Raw genomic sequence first — 11,371 nt, forward strand, 5'->3', positions numbered from 1 at the left:
TCATGATGGAACAGTCGCTGAAAGTTGGCATGCAGGTGCAGCAGGTAGTGAGGAAAGCTAATGGCATGCTGGCTTTCATCACGAGAGGATTTGATTATCGGATTAAGGATATCTTGCTGCAGTTATACAGGGCCTTGGTGAGGCCACATCTTGAGTATTGTGTGCAGTTTTGGTCTCCAAGTCTGAGAAAGAAGATTCTTGCTATGGAGGGAGTCCAGCGAAGGTTCACCAGACTGATTCCCGGGATGGCAGGACCGACCTATGAGGAAAAACTGGATCGACTGGGTTTGTATTCGCTGGAATTTAGAAGAATGATGGGGATCTCATAGAAACATGTGGAAATCTGATGGGACTGGACAGGCTAGATGTGGGAAAATGTTTCTGATGTGGGGAAATCCAGAACTAGGGGTCACAGTCTAAGAATAAGGGGTAAGTCATTCAGGACTGAGATGAGGAAGAATTTCTTCACTCAGAGTTGTGAATCTGTGGAATTCTCTCCCACAGGAAGCTGATGGGGCCAGTTCATTAGATATATTCAAGAGGGAGCTGGATGTGGCTATGTTTTCAGTTAAGGAAGTATATATTTACCTAATGGAGTAAGTGCAAGAAAAGATTGGTAAAATATTCTTGCGATGGAGTTGAGTAGATGTTGTATTCTATGGAGGGTAGATGAAGGAGAGGCAATTCCATAAGAATGCTTAATGTGTAGAAAGTTTGAAGTCAAGGTGTTCCACGGTTGGAAAGTTTTGATCTATGGACCATGGCCTTGGTAGCAGCCATATAGGACTGAGATGTGACATTTCTTCACAATAGTGTAAATCTTTGGAATTCTTTACCCCAGACACTCTAGATGTTGAGTTTATGAGTCATTTCAAGAAAAATTTAGACAGACGGATTTGGGGTATATGAGGGGATTTAAGTGATATTGGGGCAGGGGTGGTTTTAAAATTCAGCTGTGATTTTATTGAATGGTAGAGCAGTCTGTGGCCATATGAACTTTTCCTGCTCTTCTTTCTTATAATATTAGCTGATAAGACTCTGGAGTTAATTTGCTTTGGGTGAACACACCTTAAAGAAAGATGTCCGGATAAGCACTTAAAACGGCGGGGCATAGTAGGCTATGGACCTAGGGCTGGTAAATGGGATTTGTGTTTGTTGGTCGGCATAGAAAGGGTGGGCTGAAGGGCCTGTGTCTACGCTGTACAACTCTACAACTCTCTATAGGAAACAGCTTTGCAGCATCCACCTTGTCAAGATGTCTCTTTAAAATCACTTCTGTTTCATCCAGAGAGAATTGACCCATTCTACTTCAGCTCTCCTCATTGAATAGCCATCTCATCCCAGAAATCAATCCCGTGAAACTTTATTCATCTTCTCAAAAACAAGTAGATCCTTCCCTAGATAAGGAGATCAGAACTGTACACAGTGCTCCAGGTGGAGTCTCACTAATTGCTGCATGATATCTCTATTCTCTGTATTCCCAATCCTCTTAAACCATCATGGCCAAAACACTGTCTTTTTTCCAAATTGTTTGCTGTGGCTGTTTGTTAACTTTCTGTGTTTTTTATGCAAGGACACCCAAATCCCTCCAAACACTAACATTTAACAGCTTTACAGCATTTAAATATTTTCTTTGAAATTTTCCGACTAAGGTGACATTATATTTCGTATTTTTGTCACATTCTAGTTCACTCACTAGAATTGTCTATCATTTTACAGAATAATTTGGAGGAAAGATTTTTTTTTGTAGCAATGCTCCCAAGCAGATTTACATTGATTCTCTGGAGCCAGCAAAGCATCAACAGCTGCCATTCCTGTGACTGATCACGATGCCTGTTCCTGCAAAATTGAAATGAATGTGTGTGGCACTGCCAGAAGTTGGAAGTGGTGCTACATGAATGAATTTGTGCTGGCCTCGTAGCATACTTTTTGACTCAGCTTTATTTGATCAGGAAACGTGAATTCATTATATCTGACCCCATCATTTTAGTTATTGATATTGATTGCAAATAGCTGAAGCTGCAGTAAGAATTTTTGAGAATACTTCACTGCCAACCTGAAAATGATCTATTTATTTTTACTCTCTGTTTTCTGTCCAGTACCAATCCTCTGCAAAGTTGATTTATTATCTCCAACCCAATAAGCTCTAATCTTATTCAACAACTTTTTGTGTGGCTTCACATGGTGAGGTATAGACTGCATGTATAAATGGTGAGCAGTGCGACAGATTTCAATCATCTGCTTCATATAACGGTGCAGATGTACAGGTCTGAACATTTCTCAGCATCTCTGCATTCAGCTTTAAGTCACCTGCTCATGCAGATGGTCAACAGCAGGGAAGAGCTGAGCATTTAAGAACCTTACAGAAGATCTCTTGTGGCAAGATTCAATAAGGAAGGATCTATAGTCAATGTTTACCATTTATCATTTTAGACATGGTAAGATGTGCTGCAGTATGAGAGTTAGGAACTCATTGGAAAAGCAGAATTATTTATATTCATTCATGGGATGTGGGTGTCGCTGACTGGTTCAGCACTTACTGCATGTCCCTAATTGCCCTTGAGGCGATGGTGGGGAGCTGCCTTTTTGAGCCAAGTAACCCTAAGATGCTGTTCGGGAGGGAATTCCAGGAATTTGACACAGCAACATTGAAGGATGCATTTCCACGTTAGAATGGTGAGTGGCTTGGAGAAGAACTTGCAGGTGCTGGTCATCCATGTACCTGATATCCTTATTCTTTCAAACAGTAGGGATCTTGTATTTGGAAGGTACTATCTAGGGAGCTTTGGGGAGTTGTGACAGTGTACCTTATAGGTAGTACACACTTCTGCTAGTTTGGGCTGGAGTAGGGAGGGTTGAATGTTTGTGGATGTGGTTTCTTCTGCCAGAGGGAAATTAACCTGCGGGGCTCATTGTCACAGAGGGCTGTAGAGACCAGGTCATTGAGTGTAAGTCGGAGATGAACAGGTTCTTTATTAGTAAGGGGATCAAAGGTCACAGGGAGTAGGCAAAAGTATAGGGTTGAGAAACATATCACCATGGTCAAATGGCGGAGGAGACTCAATGGGCCGAAAGGTCTAATTCTGCTTCTATATCTTATGGTCATATGGTGCCAATCAAGTCTTTTTCTGCTTTGTCCTGGATGATGTCAAACTTCTTGAACGTTATTGGAGCTCCAGCCGTCCAGGCAAGTTACTCCAAAGCAAATACAGACTGCATTGTGCGGCAGTGGTCTATGGGAGCAGTGCAAGTTGGGGTTCAGCCAAAAAGCAAATGGACTTCAAAGGCTTTGACAGTGCGCAAGCAAGAAAATAAAGTTTTCGGGAAAACTTGCAGGAAATGTCAAGATGGACAGCAAGAGCTTCATACAAAGGAAGAGAGAAGCTAAAAAGAAAATAAACCCCTTTGAGAATGAGGTTGTAGAAATAATAATAGAGAACCAGGAACTGACAAAGGAGTTGAATAAATATTTCATACCAGTCTTTAAAGTAAAAGACACGAACAACAGCCCAAAATTAGGAAAAAATAACTGTCACTATAGAAAACGTACTTGGGAAAGTAACTTTTTCAAGATGGCGGTGGAGTAGGGGAGCTGAGCCTGGGACTCATCTGCTCCTGTTGGCTTTATTTTTCTTTTTTATCCTTCTTTTTCCTTTTGCTGTTTTTCTTCTCTTTCCTTTTCTTATAAGCCAGGGAACTAGTGGGTGAAGTAGGAGGCCGTGGGTGGTAGTGATAGCAACATCAGGACAAGGCGGACATGGCTCCACCCCAGCCCAGGGTCTCCCGGTGACTGAGGAGTAGGTCCAAGGTTAACTCCCCCAGCCCAGACTCACAGGCTGGGCCGAGGCTCCAGATCCACAGCTAGGCCCAGGTGTCTGAAGAATGAGAAAGGCGGTTTCCCCATGTGGTGGTCTTGTCCCGGCAGGTGATCAAATTCCCATCTTCAGGGTATTCCATCGTTCCTTCATCGGCTTTCCTGAACCCAGGAGCTGTTAACTGAACTGTGATGAATTTTGTTTTAATTTTACTTTATTTTGTATGACTTCTGTCATTGATGTGGGTGCCGTTTTGGGGCGACTTATAAAATTTTCCACTGTATTTTTCCTCTAAAAGTACATGTGCCAATAAGTTTCTATTCTATTCTCGTGGGGCCAAAGGCCAATACATTCATGGGGCTTGATGGAATGCATCCTGGTATATTAAATGAAGTAGCTGGAGAGATAGTGGATATACTGGGAGTAATCGTCCAGGAATCCTTAGATTCTGGAAAATGCCAGAGGACTGGAAATCTACCCACGTAATACCTTTATTTAAAAAGGCAAGGAGACAAAAAAAAACGAGTAGCTATAGGGAAGTTTGCTTAACATCTTTTATTGGGAAAATGTTGGGTCTATTATAAAATATGAATAGCAAAGCATTTATAAATATGTACTACAATCCAGCAGAGTCAGCATGGCTTTATGAAGAGGAAATGCTGCATTACACATTTATTAGAATTCTTTGAGGGAGTGAAAAGCAGAATGGATAAAGAAGAAGCTATGGACGTAATGTACTTAGATGTCCAGAAGATATTCGATGAGGTACCACATGTTATAGTTCTTACGAAGGTAATAATCAAAAAGGCTAAAGGAATGCTGGCCTTCAAATCTAAAAGGCTGGAGTACAAGAATGCAGACATTATGCTGCAGTTATACAAAACCCTCATCAGACCTCACTTAGAGTATTGTGAGCAGATGTGGGCACCACACCTTAGGAAGGATGTTTTATTCCTGGGGGGAGTACAACACAGGTGTAACATTGATGATACCTGGGCTTCAGGCGTTAAATCATGAGAAATTAGACAAATTAGGCCTTTATTCTCTAAAATTTAAATGATTAAGGGATGATCAAATTGAGATCTACAGAATATTAACAGGGAAAGACAGGGTAAATAGAGATAAACTATTTTTACTGGATGAAGATCCTCGAACCGGGGTCATAGACCGAGAAGCAGGGCCAAGCCGTTCAGGAGACATGTTAGAAAATAAAGAGCAGTGGAGATTCAGAACTCCCTCTAACAGCGGTCGATGCTAATTGAATTGTTAGATTTAAATCTGAGATAGACAAATTCTTATTAAGCAAGGATATCAAGGAAGATAGGCTCAAGGCAGGCATATGGAATTAGACTACTGATCAGCCATGATTGTACTCAAAATGACACAAGCTAGAATGGCTTACTCTTGATCTTATGTTCCTAAGAGCTTATGGTGTTAGGGGTTGCATATTAGCATGGATAGAGTCAGGAAGTATAAACTGGGATAATAAATTCACCGTCAAATCTAATTAGAATAGTAATATAAAGAATCATAGAATTTCTACAGTGTGAAAGCAGGCCATTCAGACCATCAAGTCCACACTGACCCTCTGAACAGCATCCCACCCAGAACCACCCACCTAACCATACTTGTAACCCTGCATTTCCCTGGACAAGTGGCAAAGAAAGGCTGAATTAAAGCTGAAAGAGACAGAAAGGATACTGGAAATAGAAGGGACAATAAGTTATTTATTTTTGTTGGAGGTTATCTAAGGAAATATAATGAAATGTCATCAATTTTAAAAAGGTATTCCAAAGTACCAGATAAATAATTGATGTATTAAGATTTACAGCTATCATGGAATATGCTTTGATTGTTTAGTTCTTCAGCAACATTTTGGGACCTCGACAAATGTGTAGCCTCAGTGAAAAGTGAAGTATTATTACTTTAGCAAACTATTTGATGTTGTGTTGTGAAACATGTCCAGTTTACTCTGGTTCTGCATTGCTAGGCAGACCTGCCAAATATTATGTCCAGAGAAACTTCATCTGTGTTTTCCAGCTGTGTTTCTTGCTCAAGAAGTCGTGCTAGTTTCATCTAACACTAATCATGGTAAGCAACAATGGGTAAAGCAAGGCATTCCCTCTTCTCAGATATATATTCTCCCTTTGTTAGTGGGAGGAGGTACAGGGTCATTGAATGTTACAACTCTGCAGGTTAGTTTTTAAATGTATTTTACTGAAAGAAACTAAAACAGTTTTGAATTGGTGTTTCTAACACAGCACAAAAATCAACAACATTTAATTTGAAGAAATAGATCAGAGTAATAGATAAAGTAGGAAGTCATTTCTTACTTTTTTTCTCACCTTTTTCAGCTTCTTGGTTTTAATTTCTACTTCTTGCTGAAGTGAGGAGTATGTGTCTTTCAGTTCCATTGTCTCCTCATCTTGTAGCAACATCTGCTGTTGTATTTCTCTCTCTCTCCGTTTCTATTTAAAGGGAAAAGTGTGAATATATCATTCTCCATTCCCGAGACCATGTGCAGCTGCTCTGTTTCGACATAACAAGTAACTTCATGCATTGACGCCAACAAACTTGAGGAACAAAACTCCATCATTCTAAAAATTAGCAAATGCCAACAAACAAAAAATGATAAGAAAATAAAAGATTTTAAAAAAAAAAGTTTGAGAAGAAAATCTCTGCCTCTTTAAGAGTTGTTTTGTTGCATTTCTTTGTCTTAGTCCAGGTGGGTGAATATTTTAAACAGATTGGAAATTAGTTTTGAGACCATTAGGGAAAGGCTTTGTCACCTTGGTAATGTTACTGGATTGTAATCCCAACCCCAGACTAATGTTCTGGGGATATGAGTTTGATACCCATGGTAGATGGTGAAATTTGAATTCAATAAAAAAAAATTTGGAATAAAACTTGTTTACTGTTGTAAAATTCCACCTGGCTCGCTATTGCTTTTGCCTGGTCTTGTCCATACCTATTACAAACTGGTTTATTTTTATTTGCTTCCTGGACAATAAACACTTGCTTAGCCAGCAATGTCCACATCTCGTAAATAAATTCTTAGTGCCATAAAGTATTGATTTGATTTGATTTGATTTATTATAGTCACAAATTACTGAGATACAGTGAAAAGCAGTGTTGTGTGTGCTAACCAGACAAATCATACCTTACATAAGTACATCAGGGTAACAGAACTGAATGCAGAATATAGTGTTACAGCTACAGAGAAAGTACAGAGAAAGATCAACTCTGATGTATGAGAGGACTGTTCATAAGTCTGATAACAGGGGGGAAGAAGCTGTTCGTAAATCTGTTGGTATGTGTTTTCAAACTTTTCTATCTTCTGCCTGATGGAAGAGGGTAGAAGAGAATATACCTGGGGTGGGAGGGGTCTTCGATTATGTCGGCTGCTTTTGTGAGGCAGTCGGAAGTGTAGATGGAGTTAATGGAAGAAAGGTTGGTTTTCCTGATGGACGGGGCTGCATTCATAGCTCTCTTGTGGTCTTGGGCAGAGCAGTTGCCATATCAAGCTGTGATGCATCCTGAGAGGATATATCACACATCAAATCGAAACTCCGCATTGGCTGGATAAATTCCATCGGTGGTAAATCTGTCCTACGAGCCAAATTTGTGCTTATTTTACAGTCAAGGATCCAAGGAAATATACTGCCTAGTTAAATTATGTGGTTTCTACTTATAATTATTTAGTTTAGAACGCAACAGGCTTGGGAGGTCTTGTGATGCAGTAGGTAGCGTCCCTACATCTGAGTAAGAAGTTTGGATTTGAGAACTACTCCATGATTTGATGCCAAAGCAGATGAGCCCCATATGTGGCCAAACAGATTGAAATTCAATTTGCATATTCTTCCAAAGAAGGCCAGTGGAAGATAGTAAGAGCGGAGAGATTCCTAGATCATCAGCAATGCGATGGAAAGAAAGCTGAAGTCACTATCATTGCCATCCATCACTGGAGAACAATACACACAGTGGAACAGCAAGACCAAAAGACCATATATATAGCTACTCGGTCCTGTCAATCATGGCTGATATGTTTCTCAACCCCATTCTCCTGCCTTAAGCCTTGATCCCCTGACCAATCAAGAGCACATCCATCTCTGTCTAAATATACACAATGACTTGGCCTCTACAGCACTCTGCAGCAACGAGTTCCACAGAGTTACCACCCTCTGGCTGAAGAAATTCCTCCTCATCTCAGTTCTAAAGGGTTGTCTCTTCAGCCTGAGGCCGTACCCTTGGGTCCTAGTCTCTCCTCCTAATTGAAACATCTTCTCCATGTCTAGTCTATCTAGACCTCTCAGTATTCTGTAAATTTCAATCAGATCCCCCCTCATCCTCAGAAACACCATGGAGAACAGACCCAGAGTCCTCAACGGCTGCAGCAAACTGGACTCCCTGAACTGTAACACACCAGCACATAACTGATACTTACATGCTGTTAAAAAGTTATGTAATCCTACTTTGGATGTGCAGTTGGTTCGTAGTCTACATTAACCTCTTAAATTATTACATGTTAACAATTGTTTTAATCTCTTAGCCTCAATTTGTGTTTCTGAAATTTGAATTTCTGAAGAAGGGTCCCAACCCGAAACATCAACTTTCCTGCTCCTCTGATGCTGCCTGGCCTGCTGCGTTCCTCCAACTCCACACTGCGTTATCTCTGACTCCAGCATCGGCAGTTCTTACTACCTCTCATTGCAATTTAAACTGTTTTGAAGAAGTCTGTCTTGATCCTAACCTAATCTGCTGCATGAAAAGCCAAAGGAGCATGTGATAAAAATAATACTCCATTAGTGATAAATTAACTTACCACAGAGCCAAAATCAAACTTGGGACATTCTGTTCTTTTGTCTGAATATTTCATTAGGAATTACCTTTATTCGAAAGGGCATTGGAAATGTTATTCGATACATTTTCAAGAACTTTTATATCATGGCTAAATGCAGAAGCATTCATCCTATTTGTATGAATGGCATCTTGTGTGGTTTCATTAATCTTGTGCGCTGTCTACCGCTAATTGCACCAATTAATGTACTGTACAATTCCCTCTTAACTCATCAAGGTAATTGAGCAAAGCAGCAAGAATGTCTTCATTAACAACAATAAAGCCAATAAATGAGGAATTTACCTGCTCTGCAATTTCCTGCCTCTTCTGCTCCAGCATTTTTTGTTGTTCATTCGTATGATCCATGATGTTCTTGCCTCCAATGAGCAGCTTGCTTTCCATAGCCTGGAGGAGGTATAGATAAAGATCCATTTACAATGCATCACAGAATCACTCAACTATCTTTTAGAGATTCCAATAGAGAGAAATATTTAGAACATCAATGAAGAAAAAAATCTGTGACAAAAAAAGAGGAACAATTTTCCAGATCTGTCATTAAAGACACCAGGAATAAGCTCTAATGCAAGAGTTGACATGTTGGGTCCAAGGGATGGAGATGGTAGGAATACTGTTTGTAACATGAGAAAATGATAGCCGATTCATTGGAATATTGATCAAACCTGGTTGGCCAAAACCCTAAGTTACATGTACACCAACTGCCCATCAGCACAATCAACATTCCTGAATAGGGAAATCATCACCAAGAGCAACAATACAGTCACATTGCAATTTGTTATAGGGACACTGCATCCATTTCTTTTAGGAGAGTACCCTATCAGCTGCCCACGTTGCAGTGAAATCAAGTCTTGATTTTCAGGCCCAGGCTTAACTCCGATGTGACCAGTGGGCATCCCTGACTGGGATACTGGGAGTAACCTGCAGGTTCTTTTTGGGAATGGGGTGCGGGTTTGGGATGAGGCCAGGCTGGCAGCATAGCGCAGTAATTTTGTGGAGACAACATGACCACTTAAGCTGCTTCTAATTCCTCAGTTGATGAAGATGAGAAAATTGTCATTATTCTGTACATCATTTATTACTTCTACTACCCCAATCTACTTCATAATATAGTACTTCAGATTGTATTCCAAACTGAAAGTATTCCCATAAGTAATGCTGGAAACAGAACTCTTAAGGATTTAACAGGGAAAATGGCTAATATTTGAAAAAATTAAAAGGGAATGGGAAAACGAACAGGGATTATATAGAGAACCAGCACAGTGCCTGCATCTGTGGCCTAAATTCCATAAATATTACAGAAAAGGGAAGGAAATGGGATCAGAGTCAGGAGCTCTCATTGATTAACTGGGAGAGGCATTTGGTGATGCATCGAATGGCCTGTTTCGTATGTACCGCTCTGTCAGTATTTGACAGCGATGGTGCCATAAGTTTGGGTTTCCTCCGGGTGCTCTAGTTTCCTCCCACAGTCCAAAGATATGCAGGTTAGGGTGGATTGGCCATGCTAAACTGCCTGTAGTGCCCAGGGATGTGCAGGTTAGGGTGGATTGGCCATGCTAAATTGCCCCGTAGTGCCCAGGGATGTGCAGGTTAGAGTGGATTGGCTGTGCTAAATTGCCCATAGTGCGCAGGGATGTGCAGGTTAGGGTGGATTGGCCATGATAAACTACCTGTAGTGTCCAAGGATGTGCAGGTTAGGGTGGATTGGCCATGCTAAATTGCCCCATAGTGCCCAGGGATGTGCAGGCTAGTTGGGGTAGCCATGGGAAGTGCAGGTTATAGGGATAGGGCACAGGGAATGAATCTGGGTGGGATGCTCTTTGTAGGGTTGGTGTGAACTCGATGGGCAGAATGGCCTGCATCCACACTGTAGGGATTCTATGAGCTCACATGGTAAGTAGGATATCAGATACAGACCTACAGATTGTTCACAGAAAGTGAAACAGAAAATCAGTGGCACTCTTTGATGGCAGGATTTTTAAAAACCGAGTAATAATTGGAATAATTTATGCATATGAGATCAATTGATCAAAATGTTACTCACTCTGCTTCTTTCAGTTCATGTTATTAAACATCGCTGAATGAGATAAAAAAAGGGACATTTTTCTTTATTTGTTTTCATTCATACATTGAAATGTCTGTTGATTTCTGTTTAAATGTTAAGCTTTATTTCTTTTACAGATTACACTTTTGAGAAAAAACTACTTTTTTGATGACATAACAATCTACAAAAATGAAATTTTTTTCCAAGATTCTCTCCAATTAAGTCTGAGTAGGACAAGTGAGATTATAACCGCATTGCAATAAACTACTGCATTCATTTTATATCCTCCTGATTTATTCAGGAAATAACTGTTTACCAAATTCTGAAAGAGCTTCAAAACAGAAGCTTAAAATGTCACAATTATATGATTGATTATTGATTGTATTTTTCCTAAATTGGTGGTGATTTTCACATATAAGCAACAAGAAAGGACATCACAAAGTATTTTACATTGTTGAGGTTGGTTGGCTCGCCGAGCTGGTTTGTTGTTCCGCAGACGTTTCGTTACCATGCTTGGTAACATCCTCAGTGCAGCCTCTGATGAAGCGTCGGTGTGTTTTCCCGCCTGGCTTTTAAACTTTGGGGTCCGTTGCGATGGATTGCCTCACTTCCAGGTTTCCTCCGTAGTGGAATGTATATGGGGTCGAGTTCAATGTGTTT

The 11,371-nt window shown here is 40.4% G+C and overlaps 1 protein-coding gene across 2 annotated transcripts in view; it reads right to left on the minus strand.

Annotated features, from left to right (window-relative positions):
• Positions 1–11,371, minus strand: part of LOC109936154 (kinesin-like protein KIF3C) — a 185,309-nt gene that overhangs the window by 50,120 nt on the left and 123,818 nt on the right. The window contains exons 3-4 of one of the 2 annotated variants that reach the window (XM_048597486.1): positions 8,956–9,057; positions 6,161–6,283 (exon numbers count right to left, since the gene is read on the minus strand). In XM_048597486.1, the coding sequence (XP_048453443.1) occupies positions 6,161–6,283; positions 8,956–9,057 (225 nt within the window). Of the gene's footprint in view, positions 1–6,148; positions 6,284–8,955; positions 9,058–11,371 lie in introns of both variants that reach the window. The other variant, XM_048597485.1, reaches the window with a different exon arrangement.

Source organism: Rhincodon typus, chromosome 5 (assembly GCF_021869965.1).
Source record: "Rhincodon typus isolate 14 chromosome 5, sRhiTyp1.1, whole genome shotgun sequence".
In the NCBI taxonomy this organism is placed as follows: Eukaryota; Metazoa; Chordata; class Chondrichthyes; order Orectolobiformes; family Rhincodontidae; genus Rhincodon; species Rhincodon typus.